Below are 16,484 nucleotides of genomic sequence, written 5' to 3' on the forward strand. Positions count from 1 at the left end.
TATCCTTCACACACCTGTGTGAAGCAGCCTGTCACCGAAGGAACAACGCACATCGCCTGCAAACTACACTACAATACATTTCATTGGGCTTTGTTTTAGTTGCACTTTTTGTAGCCCTTCTTCGTTGTAGTTTCATCATTGCAGACCTACGGACTTCCACCATGGGGTCTTAATTACGATTCTCTGAGCACCGTTGTCTTTTCCTAAATCCTTATGAATTCTCCTTCAAATCTTTTCATTGACCTCGTGATGTTTTACATCTAGGTCAATGAAAAGTGGTTTGTAACGGACGTGAAACCTGTGACCGCAACCTGTGTATAAAAGAAAGCATGATCTTGGTGTCATAGTGTTTTTTTCTCACCAACAATTGTTTTTGCAATTTATCTCCGAGCCATTAATCCCACATTAAATATTGTCCTGTCCCTGAAGAGGGTGGCCCCTCAGGCTGTAGGGGCCTCATGTCCTTTCCCCGCATGACCGCCTCTGGTGGTTCATGCGCTGCAGTGACTTTACAGGCTGTCATTCACCTCCTCTCCTGTGTGTGGCGCCCCTCCTAGACAGGCTTGGAACATTTATTTTTGCAGTTTCGTGTGCAACAAAGTAACGAGCTTGGCAGCTAGCGAGAAGGAAAGCCCGACCCTTCAGAGACTGTATACCTTTACTGCGTTTTCAAACTGTCCCACTTATTTCTCAGCCTTTATCGCCATATTGGAAGTTGGATACAAACGGGAACTACCGCGAATCGCACCTCGGACGCTTTGTGAAAGAGCAAGGTGCTTTTTTTTTTTTTTATAGCGGCAAGCTTCACGCTAGCTAGCTGGCGGAGAGAAGAGATCCACGGCTACGCAGCGAGTAGCGCGAGGTCAACAAGGGAGAGCCGGGAGGACCACGGCACAGCCGCCGCCGCCATCGCCACGGGGAGTCGGGGCCCGAGAGGGAGCCTGCCAGGCCCTCGGCTTGATGCACCCTGCCTGCGTCGCCTTAGCCGCAGTCCGAGATGGGGGAGACCAAAATTATCTACCACCTCGACGACCAAGAGACACCGTATCTGGTGAAACTGTCGGTGCCGGCGGACAAAGTCACTCTGGCAGACTTCAAAAATGTCCTCAAGAAACCAAATTACAAATTCTTCTTCAAATCCATGGACGATGACTTCGGGTAACTGCTAACGGGTTTATTGTGTTCAACATGGGACCAGCACAGCAACGCAGAGGGGGTTTCTACGCCAGTGCAGCTGGATTCACGTTAACTTCGTTGTTGCTTCTCTCAGCTGGCTTGTCATCGATGCGTTCACGTTACCTGGCTCTCGGTCGTTAGCTAGCTTCTTGCTTTGCGGTTCCTTTGTTAGCTGCTAGCGACGAGCTCGCAGCGTTAGCAGGTCTGTTCAGCGTCCCGACCCCGTTTGTTTACATTGCCTGTGCGTCGTGTGCCTCCACTGTGTGTGACCAAGTTTGGTATTTGTCAGTTTCACGAACACCAGTGGAAGTCCTGACTGGCATGTGCACGTATCTTCGCTAAAGTGGTAATAGGGGAAGTTGATACCACTGTTAATAACTAGTTTCTGCTGTCAGTTGGGGGCTAATCTATGGGACATTTCTGCTAACAAGCTAATGTCAACGTAAACGGACAGTTTCAGTGAGCCAGTGAGCCCAGCAGGCTGCTGTTGTCTGTTACCCTGAGGAATGCAGAGTTGGACACAGGAATGCCTTGTTTGTCACCCTGGCAGCTTTAAGAGTATGTCCTTTTGTGTTAAAACATAGGTGGTAAAGGGGACGTGTTATGTTCAGACAGTGCCCTCTACAGAGACAAAAAGGGGGCAAATGTACTATTTAAAAGAAAAGATCAGCCAGATTTCCAAAGTTGTTTTTGGCTAAACACAAACTAGGGTGGGGCATAAAACGTCTTAACATTTGCAAGTGGGAAGACATGTTTGGAAAAGGACTCACAGCTATTCATGCTGTGAAGGGATATTCTGTAAATAGACTATTGAAACCTGTCCTCCAAACGGTGGTATAGATTGACCAACCTGTCAGACTGGAATAGACGGGTGGACACATTTACCAAGACTTTCAAAGAACGTCTCTCTGATCATCTCTATTCATTCTGGTCTGAAAAGGCTCAGCTAATCTAGTCGTCACCAGTAGTCTGAGGCACGGGTTAATACATGCATGCCTGATTTGTTCTTGGTTCTTTCAAGCATACCGTCTGTGGAAGATTTATTAACTGGACAGGTTTATATATATATATATATATATATATATATATATATATATATATATATATATATATATATATATATATAAAATAGCTTTTCTTTTCATCAGGTTTTGATGTATAGACAGACACTTCTTATATACAATGCCTGAACAGATTTATTTATTTTTTTTCAAACTTGAGATTTAGTTTAACTTTGCTAAACAGTACGGGTAACATGTTGCTTGTATGCTTTCTTAGATTCGTTAAATAAGTTGTTTCCTCAACTTAATTATATATTACGAACAAGTTAATTCTGATATCAGCAACAGAGTATGAAGGAACAGGTTTATCTTTGCAGAAAGGTTTAGAGGATGCATTTGAATTGTTGACCTGCCTTTTATTACACAATAATCAGCACTGATATTTTACTTTGGCCTCAGGCAATATTGTATATCTCTGGCTGGAAGTGTAGCAACAACCGCTCACGCAACAACAGTGTAGTGAGTGGACTATTAAATCAGCATTGGGTTTCCCAGTTGTCAGTCCGACCTGATGGAGGTGTTGCCCATCTCCTGCCTCATGTTTATTACCCTGAGAGTGCTTTTGTGTTCGTTAAGGTTTATTGAAACAGCTTTGTTCTCTTTACAGGGTGGTAAAGGAGGAAATATCTGACGACAATGCTAAACTGCCCTGTTTTAATGGACGTGTGGTGTCATGGGTAGGTTTGAAATGCATTTAATTTTATTCAATTCATAATTTTCTGTTTTGTTTATTTCATTGTGTCTTTGTTTGCTGTATTTGTGTGGTTAAGTGTCTGTGTGGCAACTGTTTGCATGCATGTATAACAATGGTTCCCATCTGTTGACCAGTGACCACATTCAGACTCCGTCTCTAGGGAGATGCCCTATTCATCTGTGTGATAATGTCATTATTACATAATGATCCCAGGAACATGCAAACACTTTTTTTTTTATCCTTGTGTGTTTTAAAGCACTTTTAAAGAAAGGGAGCTGCAATCATTTTAAAGTAATTTCATATGAATCCTCACCCATGCTAGTAACAGCACGCAACACATGCCTACTTGAATACATGTACTTGCATGCAGTATCTCATTTAGAGGCCCTGAGCAGCAATTCTCCCGTCTCCACAACACAAGAGACATCTGGTGCTGGTTCTCCATTCCGCTCCCCTCCTCATTGAAATTGGGTTAAAACAAGTGAAATCACAGGATAGGTGAAAAATACCCCAAAACAAAGAGCCTCACTGCATGTCCTCTAATAAGAAGATTGAATCTCACAAGCTGGGGGAAAATAAAGTTGAGAGTGCTCTGTGATGTGAAAGGTTAATGCATTTGGTTAATTTACTTGTGGGGGTGGGTGGAATATGTTCGCTATCTCGCAGGGGTTGTTGAAATGTTCCATGCGCAATGAAACGTTATCTCTGTTACAGTGTATCCATTTGTTTGTCTCCGCCATTTATCTGTTATTTCAATGATGTGATTGATTTTTCTCTGGGGTCCAGGGGCCTGGCTCACTATCACCACACCCTCACAACAGACTAGCACCCTCAATCTGGCCTGCTGTTCGTTATTGTCACCTGACAACCACATTTTGTATATCACATTATTTTGTACACCTTATCTCAGTGCACTTTCACTGTCCTGCAGTAACTACACTGCTCCCCTTTCTGCACACCAATATGTTTTCCCTATGAACTGAAAATGAAACAACACAATGGATGTATGAACTGGATAAAAGGCTACCTCTATAACGTCTGTACAAGTCCAAACAGTTGAGTCTTTCTATGGTGTAGCAATTAAAAATGCAGCATTTCATGGATTTTGATTTTATAGTCTCTTTGATGGACAGTCTAGTAAATCAAATATGTTGTGTTTTGACATTTGCAGAAATCACCTCAACACTTTTCACATTTAGGTTATGGCCAAACACAATAGATAGAATATACAATGTGTGATTAACATGATGGTGACACTGACATGACCCAACCTGGGCATGCAACCAGATTCTTTGCGGTTGACTCCAGATCAAACGTTGTTGTTTTTTTCTTCTTCTGCTTATTACACAAAAGAAACGGTATACTTGTTAAAATAATGAATAATTATAGTTTTACCCAGCTGTGTCGGCTGCTAATAGTGGAGACAGTTTCACACTGATTTAATGTCAGCGTTGAGCTTGTTCTTGCTTGCAAATCACACAAGTACATGCTTCATTTCTAATATGGTCAATATCCAAGATGCCGAAGAACTACAGATCTATGGCAGAATGTCAAAAACGATATGGAATGAGCAGGACTATGGTTCACTGCAATGTGCTACAAGTAAAAGGGAAGACGATGGTAATGTTGAAGGCTGAATATCCTAATGTTAAAACCTATTGGGCATATCATTTACCCTGAAAATACAGTCATGGTCCATTGGATCTCCCTTTCTCCACACTTTGGTTACTTGGGCAACATTGTCAGGTAGACAAATAACTTGGCAGACGGTCTGCCACAACTCTTTAAATCCACAGCTGCCTTTGGCTATCTTTGCTTTGTCAGCAGGAAATTAGTAGACAACAACTTGATTTTTAAATTGAATGAGACATTGTAGTCCCTAATAGTCCATAATTACTGCTGAGCCTTTAGGCAGTGTAAACACACTACTGCCCACTTGTCTTTGTGTGTTTTCTTCTTTCTGAGTGTTCGTCTCATTCCTCTGACTGACCTGACTTTCTTGTCTGTTGACAGTTGGTCTCTGGAGACGGGGCCCACACGGATGCAGGCTCAGTGGCAGACAGTATCGAGGCGGCTCCGCCTTTGGAGAGGACTGGGGGCATCGGAGATTCAAGACCGCCCTCTTATCAGTCAGTAAATTCAGAAAAGTGGGGTGTATTTCTTTTTGTGTGCAATAGTAAGATTTTGTGTAACATTGTGTGTGTGTGTGTGTGTGTGTGTGTGTGTGTGTGTGTGTGTGTGTGTGTGTGTGTGTGTGTGTGTGTGTGTGTGAAAGAGAAAAATGCCATGCATACTTTGTGTTTGGCTCTGTGTGTGAATGAGTCCTGTGTTTCCTAATTGCAGTAACAGAGGAAACGGCAAATTTGAAAAAGTATGACACCTTGTGACTGCCCAGGAGGAAATCAAATCTACCTTTTTTCTTCCACCCTTTTATCATTAGATTACCTTCATTCTGGAAGTTGATGTAGAGCACTGGTGTCTTTTAGTCATATATTTCCTAAAAAAGTCTATGGTCATTGACAGTTTTCACATTTGTAAGTGCAATCTACTTCATCTGCAAATAATGCAAAGTGTGTAGAAGACGCATGATAGAATTGAAAAAGAAACGAGACTGAAATAAGTCAAGCAATGCAACTATTCCCATCCTGTATTAAACTAGTGTGCAACCTCAACCACACTGAGTAAGAGAAGGCTTCATACTCAACACAGTGTAATTATAACAAGAAGCATTCGATATAAACGTTTGTTTAAGTGGCTGTTAAATGAGTTTAATGCGCTGGATAATTATGTGTTTTTTTTTACACTAACTCTGACGTCTGTGCACCGTCTCTTGTCTGTAGTGGGATAGCAGCAAGTGGTCGGGACAGTCTGGACAATGACACGGAGACCGGCTCCATGGTGTCGCAAAGGAGAGAGAAGGAGAAGCCGCGACGGAAACACACAAACGACCACGGTGAGAAAGATGTTTGCTGCCTCGTGCTTTTGTTTTTCTCATTTTAGTGTATGTATCTCACAACTCGGCAATGTAATTACTCTTGTGAGTTAAATCAAGGGTTTTACCACACATACAGTGGTTTGCATCAGCAAAATCAGTTGCCAAAAATTAAAAACTAACCCTATTGTATGCATAGTGACATAAAAGATGCACTTATCACAGATTCTGTAAACCGGTAAACCGGTAAGCATGTGAGGCTTGTGCAGAGGTTTGATGACTGTGCTTTGAGTAATGGGAGGAGGAGGTTGCAGAAAAGCAACTTCATTGCATAGTAACGGCTGCTCTTCAGTCGCCAAGATATCATTTTGATCTTAATGAATAAGCTACAATGATGTGGGAGTTTTATTCAAAATTGTTTGACAATTTGAAGATTCATCCATTGTGTCATTTTGGCAATAGTTTGAATTGAACTTCCATTAGATAGTGATCAGTAAGAGACAGGCGTGGTTTAAAGAGAGGGGTTTCGTAAAGAGTGACAAGGTTAGACGAGCACAAAGAGAAGACTGTCACACCTGACTGACTGACTCTAAGCTTTTATCTTTTGTAACTATACGTGTATATATTTTCATGTGCTTGATCCACTGCAGGTGGAAGGCAGAACGGCTACTCGTCGCGTTCAATTGGACGTGGGGGCCCCGAATACGACAGCTGCTCGTCCTTCATGAGCAGTGAGCTGGAGTCAACTTCCTGTTTTGATTCAGAAGATGATGACGCAACCAGCAGGTAGGATGTCCTGTGTAACTGTCCAGCTTGTTGCTCATTAAGTTCAGTTCCCAATGAGAAAAGGCATTTTGGCTTGAGGAATGCATCTGTAATTACATATGATGGGTTTTGGCAGAGATTAGCACAGTCTAATTGGTTTTTGTGGTTACCCCCTCGAGTTCTCCTCCAGGAGTCGTTTAAATATCTGCAACCCACTTTAGAGACGCTGCTGTTCTCAGTCTTTAGGCATCTGTCAGGAGGTTTTATCCCCCCCGTTAAAGCAGATTTGGATAACAGCTTCATCAGTGTATGGGATTCTCACGAACACAGAAATAAATGGATTTTTGCCTGAACAAAATTTCTGGGTATTGTCCCACAGATATGTCTGTCAGGATATAACTTCTAAATGAAGTGGGTTGGATGCCGTTATGCAGTTAAAGCTGTTCCGGAATCCTGGCAAGCACCAATTTCATTATAGAAACGGTGTTTAAATGGCTTTTTATTTATGTAGGTAACATTAAATTAGACGCTTAGACCAGTAAAATGAGGGAAATTGTCTCTCCAGGTATTTTTATTCACATTATGATGTGGTGTTATTTTTTTTATTCAGGTCTAATTTCTTCTGATAACTGAATTTTTTTGGCACAATATCTTTAGTTAAGTATTCATGTAGCGGTACATATTTGATCATATAGTACAACCTTCCCATATGTGTGAATGGTCTCTAAAACAATTAGTTTTCTTATTTTCTTGTATTCAGATTTAGCAGCTCCACTGAGCAGAGCTCCTCTCGTCTAATGAGACGACACCGTCGTCGCCGACGGAAACCTAAGGCCTCCAATATCGACAGGGTGAGACGGCACACTTGAACTGCAAATTTACCCCCGACTCCTTTGATTACAATTGTGTTCTAGTTTGTGACTTTTGATACTTCTCATATTTAATTTCTGTTCTCCTAATTTCCACTATTCCTGTCTCTAGTCTTCGTCATTCAGCAGCATCACAGACTCCACCATGTCTCTGAACATCATCACTGTCACGCTCAACATGGGTAAGTCACTTGGCCACTGCAGAGGGAACGATTAGATTTGTTGGGATGAATTAAGTGGGCTTTTCTTCAGAATAACGCCTCCTTATATAGTCACACCCTGAGCCCAAGTTAAAACATTTCTCAAGATTGGGAAATATGCAATTAAGTAATTTCTTCCATATTGATCACCATCTTTGCTTACTTCACTTCTATTCTTGAATACACATTGTCTGTTCCCTCTTCACAGAGAAGTACAACTTTTTGGGCATCAGTATTGTGGGTCAGAGTAATGAGAGGGGAGATGGAGGAATCTACATTGGCTCCATCATGAAGGGAGGAGCTGTGGCTGCAGATGGACGTATCGAGCCTGGAGACATGCTGTTGCAGGTGTGTGTCTGTATGTATGTGTGTAAGACAAAGAGAGAGAGAGAGAGAGAGACAAGTGTGTGTCTGTGCATGACTTGGACCAAGAGAGTGTCTGTCTGTCGGACAATGTTGTTTTTGCAGCTATTGCTAGTGCCACCTGCCTGAAGGATAAACATGCTGCATGTGGCAGTGTATTACATTCCTCTTTTCCCATCATTTGTCTTGTGTGCATGTAATTTCAATCACATTATGGTAAACCGTATGAGTCTTATTCTCTGGCAAGATGTGTCAGTCAGTGGCGTTTATGGCTTTAATGATAATTTTACATGTTTATTATTGCAAACCCATTTCCACATTTGTAGATAGATAGATATATACTTTATTAATCCCCAAGGGGAAATTTGTTGTCGTAGTAGCGCATTACAACTTGAAGATACAAATAAACACACAAGATAAAATATATAAAGAAGCAACAGGGCACGCCACGTTGAACACTGCCACTCCCTCTTAGTGCTTTGTGTAGTGAGAATTGTTGGAATAAGTGTAACTCTGTTAAAGTTGTATACATTGTTCTATAGGAATATAGCAGGTTGGTGAACTTAAGCCTGTCCTTTGTTCACATTATGAATCACAATGTTGTACAAATGTATGTTTACAACCTTGAAGGATTGTCTTTCTGTCATTTTTATCCCTGTAGGTGAACGACATAAACTTCGAGAACATGAGCAATGACGATGCAGTTCGAGTACTGAGGGACATAGTGCACAAGCCAGGGTAAGCAGCAAACTGGCACACATTATACAAGTACATGGTACACAGAATATACAAGGATTTTCTTTCCATAAAACACGGAAGCAAAACATGGCTGACTTCTAGTAAAGTTGAAGCTGAGATCGTTCTTTGTCTGTTTTTCACCAGCCCCATTACTCTGACTGTGGCAAAGTGCTGGGACCCAAACCCTCGAGGTTGCTTTGCTCTGCCCAGGAGTGAGTGTTTTTTCTCTCTTATTCCTTTTTTCCTTTTAATTTTAATAAATGAATACATGTGGACTAATCTGTTTAAGTTAACTGCTTATCCTACGTTTAATTCAACAGGTGAGCCAATCCGGCCCATTGACCCAGCTGCGTGGGTGTCCCACACGGCGGCCATGACCGGGGTATACCCTGCGTATGGCATGAGCCCTTCTATGAGCACCGTCACCTCCACCAGCTCCTCCATCAGCAGCTCTATCCCTGAGACTGAACGTGAGTCACATTACCCCCTGCAGCTTCTTATCAAGGCACTTTTAAACCACTATAACTCTTAGTCACAGTTTTCCATTCACTTTCCTTTTGTCTTTACGTAGTTTTTTTTTTTTTGCTCACATGATTCCACCTCTTCGAAGTTGCAATATACATCATTTTTAAAATACATTCTATTATGTTTTCTGTTGGCTTTTTGATAAAGTTGATTATTCAAGCTATTTGAGGTATGAAGTTTTCCAGGATTGTTGATATCCAGATTTTACTTTATGATCATTCAGCTCTCATTTTGGAGCTCCCACCTTCTGCTCTTCAGAAGTGCAGTAATATCAGTATCGTCCTCAGACGTGTTAGTAAATCTATGTGTTTAGTGTGGCCCTGCCCTCTCACTGCATTCCAGAGGTGTCAAAAGTATTCACATTCATTACTCAAGTAGAAGTATAGATACTAGGGTTTAAAAATACTTCTGTAAAAGTTGAAGTATCAACTAAAGCTTTTTACTTAAGTAAAAGTACTGGTTTAAAAACTACTTAAAAGTATAAAAGTAAAAGTAATGTAAGGGGAATGTTTTTTTTCTTCCATTAAGGACAAACTCTTAAGCCGCGTCTCAGGGGCCTATAGTGCACTACTCCACCTCCCCCCAAAACAATCATTTTTATAAAGGCCATAATGACTGTAATGTTTTAAAATGTTATGTTGAAGAATGTGGGATGCACTAAGCTACCCGTTTCAGCTGCATATATGCCCATTTAAAATGATCACATTTTATTACAATGCAAATACATTAAAGTACCATATGTGTACTGAGCATTAACATGCGTTTCATGGAGCGGAAGACATGATAACTAGTTGCCTATAAGTATTGTAATGGTGCAAAATAGGCGGCGGCGACTCCGACACAAACACTTAAAGCTGTGGTTCTCAAACTTTTTCTGTAAATAACATAATTGTGTGATTCATCTGTGCTTTTATAAATAACAGAATAAAGAAAATTGCAATCACTTTCAAGTAAATCAGATTGCCCCATCAGACAATGTGTTGTGTAAGTTCTATCTGTGCAAAAAATTACTCATATTTAGTTACTACTAAATAGTTAATTGTGGAAAAGAATAAGCTTTTAATTTTTTTTGCCAAACAAAACAGAATGAGTGCAGATATGTGAGCCATCACGTTGTATCAGTATTAGTGGAGCAGTGACCTGCTTTCCTCGACACGTATGTTATAAATGGGGTTGTAGATTTGATACGGCCTCTCTCAATTCATGCTCAATATTGAGCTTAGATCTGTTTTTTTATTTTGAGAAACGCAACAGCAAGAAAAGACGAGCTCACGGAGCTCACTGCGTCGCGTTAAATCGCGCATGCGCAAGCGTAACCTGTTAACGGCGTACCGTAACCATTTACCCGAAAGTACAGGCATTTGTCCATGTATTTATTAATTACTTAGTTTTATATCCGTGTACTTTGTACTTTTGTAATATGTGAAGCCAGCAGCTCATTGTTGGTAGAAGACACGAGCACTTTGGCTCGTTTCACCTGGAGCAGAGAGCTGCTCCGGGTTCAGAGAGCTGCTCCGGGTTCAGAGAGCTGCTCCGGGTTCAGAGAGCTGCTCCGGTGCGAGGAGAACTCCGCTGCTCCTCACATGAGAGCTGCTGTTGCCATCTTCATCCTGGGAGCGTTTAAAACGCAGATATAGCGGTCTACTTTTCACACAACATATTTTCTGACGCTCTCTGTCCGCTGGTGTGTGTGCTCAGCGCTCACCTGTGTGTATGCGCGCGCACGTATCTGTGGGAAACGGGGCGGAGAGGTTTTGTGTGTGTTTTTGAACGATGACAAGCCGGAGTGAAAACAAACCAAAATAAAATAGTAACGAGACTATTTTTAAAATGTAGGGAGTAGAAAGTACAGATATGTGTGAAAATGTATGGAGTAGAAGTAAAAAGTTGTCTAAAAAATAAATACTCCAGTAAAGTATAGATACCCAAAATGTCTACTTAAGTAAGGTAACGAAGTATTTGTACTCCGTTACTTGACACCTCTGCTGCATTCCTGCGACCTCTCTCTGTTCCAGCTTTTACTGTGTACAGCTTCCATCTGCTCAATAACTCTTGTCAAAACTAAGCCATAACTCACAACTTTCATCTTCCCTGTAATCTTTGGAAGAACAGGGATGTTTTTTTTCTCTCTCAGGAGAAAACATATTTCCTCTCGACACACTTACATGGCCAAATTGATATGATTCACATTTCTGGAGATTTCCCCTTTCAGACAGAACATACACTTCAAGTGATCCCATGCTTGCATTTCTGGCTACAATTTCTGGTTTAGTGGTGGCATTTTTCATATGCTTTGCATAATTGGCCAACTGTATTGGTGCCAGAAGGGATTTTAAGTACAGCAACAGTGACGTTTAATTGGAGAAAATATCAGTTCAGTTCGGGCCTCAATTGCTTCTGTCGACACTGTTTTGCACTAGTGTTCAACAAATGAAATGTGTCGTGGACAAGATCGGTTCAACATTACAAAATGCAGTGTAGCCACTTAAAAGGGCGAGTTTTGTATAAACTGTGTGGCGGCTGTTAATGTGCATTACTCTGAAACATTAGTGGGAAGTTGGGTCGATGTGCATGTCGCTGCCTGAAACTGTTTTATGGTTGGTGCATTTAATGATGTGTATTAAAAAAAAAAGTATTTACACTCAAGGGATGAAAATGTCAAATACTGAATTAGTTTGTTAATGTTTTCATCTCTTTTAGAAATGTAATCAATCATTTACTTCTGCTTGTTAATGACTTATTGAAAACTGAAAAGTTTAAATATACAAGTATCAAACTGTCATATGTACAATATGACACAAAGTCACAAAAGAAGATGATCGGACCGTTTTTATTGGGAAATTCTTGGAAATAAATCACTGATTTGAAGTGGTGATAGATTTAACAGGTTGAGGGGGAACAGCTAAAAGTAAATAACAACACTTCTTATTTTATCTTGCAATTTAGCTAACCTCCTTGAGATGATATGTTACGATGTGATAGTGTTCTAGGGAGGACATTTAATTAGTTATGGTCAGGTTTTTGTGGCGGTTTTGTGAAGACCAGCTCAGTTGTAGTCCAATTCAGACAAATATCTAGTCTAATCAGTCTGATTCATGATCGGTCGCATTACAGTCCAGCCCACAGGAAATCAAACATTATTTGAAGCAAATTAAAAAACTGATGAACATTTTTGGAGTTGTCAGAGATACAGTGATATCACACAGCTAGCTGTGCTCTCATTAAGTTAGTAGGAAGCACAAGAAAATACACCAGCAGTTTTGATATATGTGTGATTAAGTTTTTGGAGATTCAAAGCCGGTTCAGTGGTGTAAATCAACAAAAAAAACTATTTCAATTCTGACAGGAGGATGTGGTTCAGCTCCCGTGACAACATGTCTTCTGCTCTTTTCCAGGATTCGATGACTTTCACCTCTCCATCCACAGCGACATGGCAACGATTGCTAAGGCCATGGCCTGCCCAGAGTCAGGTCTGGAGGTGCGGGACAGGATGTGGCTCAAGATTACCATTGCAAATGCCTTCATCGGTATGTCTGTCTAAGCAGAGGGCATGGTCCTCTATTTATTATTTCCTTCATCAGTATGCAAACCCATCTCTGTTCTTTATTAGCTCAGCATAGTTTTCTGTAAGTGTCTCAGTGAAAGCCTCTCGTAGCATCATCCCAATAATCTATCAATATAGTTTTCTTTTATTGCTCCAAGTTGCATATCATAGCAGCAGTATCTTCTTTATTTCATCCAGAAAAAAATGTGGTTTTGTTGCTGACTAAAACAGTTCAAAATCAGCTGGGGACAGATAAATGTCACATAGATATAGATGGTTCAAATCATTGTGGATATTATTCTATATCATGAAATACTCATTGAATGTGATGAACCAAACTGTACCTAAAATATGTGTATCTTTGTGTCCTCAGGTTCTGATGTGGTGGACTGGCTCTTTCATCACGTGGAAGGGTTCTCAGATCGTCGTGAAGCCCGTAAATACGCCAGCAACCTGCTGAAGGCCGGCTACATCCGACACACCGTCAATAAGATCACCTTCTCTGAGCAGTGCTACTATGTCTTTGGAGACCTCTGTGGCAGTAAGTGGATGCTAAGATCTGCTTTGAGAGTTGGCACTAAAAGCAAGTCTCCACAAAGTGTTGCGGTTCAGTTGTATCTCCATCTATAAGTGGGGTGGCACTGTGGAAGTCTAAATCAGTTCTTCTTTCTCTCTCAGACATGACCCATCTGTCTCTCCATGAACATGATGGTTCCAGTGGGGGTGCCTCAGATCAGGACACTCTCCCCCCTCTGCCTCATCCTGGGGCAGCTCCCTGGCCCATGACTCAGCCCTACCAGTTCCCCATTCTACATCCATATGACATGCAACAGCCCTTCCATGGTGGACCAGGCGCTGGCAGTGCAGGAAGCCAGCACAGCGGTGAGTGCCATTAGAAACATACTGCTTGTGTGGATCGCCAGTAGACTCAACCCGTATTAAAGAACAATCGGTAGGGTATTGTTTGAAAACTAAATTAATGCCATATTAATGTTGTATCACCTCCTATTGAATTGAAATGTGTCCGTTTTTTTGTTTGCTTCTTCACAAAGACGATGAAAAAAGTCACAATATTGGTCTCCAATTTCTGGAGATTCATCTTCTCCATCATCCATCTGTATGCTAAAAACACTATGTTGCACAGTATGTTGCCAAAGCATATCTTAAGTATGACCCTTCCAGCACAGGAGGGCAACACAGAAACCGTAAAAAGATGTTAGTCATTGTAACTGACATCAATTCATTATTCGTTATGGTGCCAACTACAGAGAAATTTCACGTTTAACATCTGGTTTGCTGCCTTATCCAAAAAGGAAATCAACATAAATTTGATCTCTACACTTTCTTTTCATTTGTAGGTCCAGTGCATGTTTAGATTAGCTTACTTCAAAGACATGAAGGAAATAACCCAGTTCTATCAAGAGTGAAAAAGATTCCATCCAACAGCTCCAAAGCTGCTTTATTTACATGTTTATTTTGTGTCTTTAACATGTGTAGAAATAGAAACCCAGATATTGTGGTTTTAGGAACATTTAGCTAACGCAGTGGGTATATTTACTGACCAGGAACAGCTGGACCCACTTTCTGCACAAACATCTCAGATGTCCTGTCCTCATTTTGTGGTTGCACACTGACATTGACTGTATTGCTAATAGTTAATATGGATTTTGGAGTTGTTATATGGTTATTTTATTGTTTTTTTTTTTCTCTAGCCTTCACAGTTGGTGCTAAGCCAGTCCCATAACCTCTAAAAGGCACAGAGAGATAATATGTACCTTTTCATCTGTCTTTGGTTTTGATGGCAACACATATAAATACAAATCAAATATCAGAATGTTCCTTTAAGTGTAGAAGCAGTTATGGTTTTGAATTCATCAGTCTTAAGAACTTGCCTCTAAAGCGAGCAGGCTGTTTGTGGTAATAAAATGAAAAACATGTAATTGCCTTCAGTAACAGCTTAGCTGTTTGGCCTGTGGAAGGCAGTGGATGCTCTGTTAGCATGTCTGCATTAGTCATGCAGCTCTCTTGAGAGCCTCCCACAAACTGGGTCACGTCTGCCTGCGTCGCTTCTCTGGCACCCAGATGGGAGTGAGTGGCTCATTTAGGTCACTGAGATTGAATTAACAAAATGTGATGTGTATGTGTATTACACTTAGCTAATCATCATCTCTTCTGCTCTGTCTACAGGAAGCAGTGGCTCCAACTGCAGTAAAAATGAGGGGCGGAAGTCCGGCGGCAGTGGCAGTGAAACTGAGATCAGAAGCCACCGAGCTCCAAGTGAGCGCTCGGTGGCTCCCCCTAGTGAACGAAGCATCCGTAGCTCTGTCAGCCACCGCAGTGCCAACTCCCACTCAATAGCCTATAGTTCGGGGCTCGTCTATGGCCCCCCTGGCCTGCCACCCCAGCCCCCGCTGTCAACGGCTGCACCTGGCGCACCACCAGGCAGAGAGCTTCCCTCTGTGCCCCCTGAGCTCACTGCCTCGCGCCAGTCTCTGCGCATGGCCGTGGGCAATGCCGGAGAATTCTTTGTCGATGTGATGTAACATGGGTTGTAGGCCAATAACAAAGTAGCAGATTGGGCTTCATCGTGTCATTATTAAACTGAGGACAGCTTGACAGGACATGGGGGAGGGAAGATTACAAAAACCCAAGGCCTTGATTCCATTCTCCTAAAAGCAGAAATGAAACCAACCCTGTTGTGTATGTTGAGAGAAAATGTTCCTCCTTCTTTGTGCTTTTCTTCCTCGTAGTCATAGTGGCCATACTTTCTTCAGTGAAGAAAACCCCTCGGTCAAGATGGAACCAAAGCGCCTTTCTCAATTTCCGCTCCTCAGTGGGGAAGAGTTTGCGTAAGGACAAAGAGCAAGAGAGTGAGGCGGTGTGAACGGACAACTGGGGAAGATGACACAGCGCTTTTCTACATGGATGTTTTTCATTTGTTTTTCTCTTCACGCTTCCCTTCTCTCTACCTCCCTTATCTTAACATTCTCTGACCTCCCACCTCCCCCCTTCTGTTTTTTCAATTCCAACTCACTGACCTCTTAACAAGAAAAAAATAACCTGAAATGAACACTAACTGTTAACCTTATTGAAACTTTTTAAATGTTTGCTTGACTTAAGAGAGAAAGAAATGGAAAAATGTGTATGTAGTGCAAGAGAACCACAGTCCTTCTTACTGTAAGAATGCATTTGATTTATTATATACATAGTTGGTAACAACTAGTTTCATTTTTTTAACGCTAAACATGAGCATCCAACTTCAAGAGTCATTACACTACATAACTGCATTTTCATGTTAACCAGAGCATTTTCAGACTCTGTCTTGTGATAATGTATAGTGGGGGGGAATTCTTACCATGTCTTTCACACTACTCTTTTATCAAGGAAAAATGTCTTTTTATTTATAAATATAGTTTTATGACTTAACTTTGCTGCTTTGTGTTGTGTTTTTATTTGAGTGTGTGCATATGTTTGTGAAGCCGTAATATGCAACTAGGGTTTATTTCTTTTTTTTTTGTTTTATCATGGTACGTGAGGTCATGTTTGCATTTAAAAGCAGTGGAATCCAGACTGTCCAAGATCAGGAATGTGAAGGTTATGCAATCTGGTGCACAGAT

At 41.3% G+C, this 16,484-nt stretch overlaps 1 protein-coding gene across 1 annotated transcript; it reads left to right on the forward strand.

The window, feature by feature from the left end:
- Window positions 1-958: 958 nt before the first annotated feature.
- Window positions 959-16,298, forward strand: LOC306740751 (segment polarity protein dishevelled homolog DVL-3-like). Its single transcript, XM_079222980.1, has 15 exons — window positions 959-1,158; window positions 2,845-2,914; window positions 4,945-5,060; window positions 5,772-5,893; window positions 6,514-6,649; window positions 7,389-7,479; window positions 7,610-7,679; window positions 7,906-8,045; window positions 8,722-8,798; window positions 8,943-9,010; window positions 9,119-9,268; window positions 12,719-12,850; window positions 13,241-13,408; window positions 13,546-13,749; window positions 15,055-16,298. The coding sequence occupies exons 1-15, from the start codon at window positions 998-1,000 to the stop codon at window positions 15,408-15,410; spliced, it is 2,061 nt and encodes a 686-aa protein (XP_079079106.1). The 5' UTR covers window positions 959-997; the 3' UTR covers window positions 15,411-16,298.
- Window positions 16,299-16,484: the final 186 nt, after the last annotated feature.

Source organism: Taurulus bubalis, assembly GCF_910589615.1.
Source record: "Taurulus bubalis genome assembly, chromosome: 1".
NCBI classification, from domain to species: domain Eukaryota; kingdom Metazoa; phylum Chordata; class Actinopteri; order Perciformes; family Cottidae; genus Taurulus; species Taurulus bubalis.

Coding starts and splice junctions, on each gene's coding strand:
- LOC306740751 (XM_079222980.1), top strand. CDS start 998: ATGGGGGAGACCAAAATTATCTACCACCTCGACGACCAAGAGACACCG. Junction 7,480..7,609: donor AGGCCTCCAATATCGACAGG/GTGAGACGGCAC, acceptor TCCTGTCTCTAG/TCTTCGTCATTCAGCAGCAT. Junction 13,409..13,545: donor CTTTGGAGACCTCTGTGGCA/GTAAGTGGATGC, acceptor TTTCTCTCTCAG/ACATGACCCATCTGTCTCTC.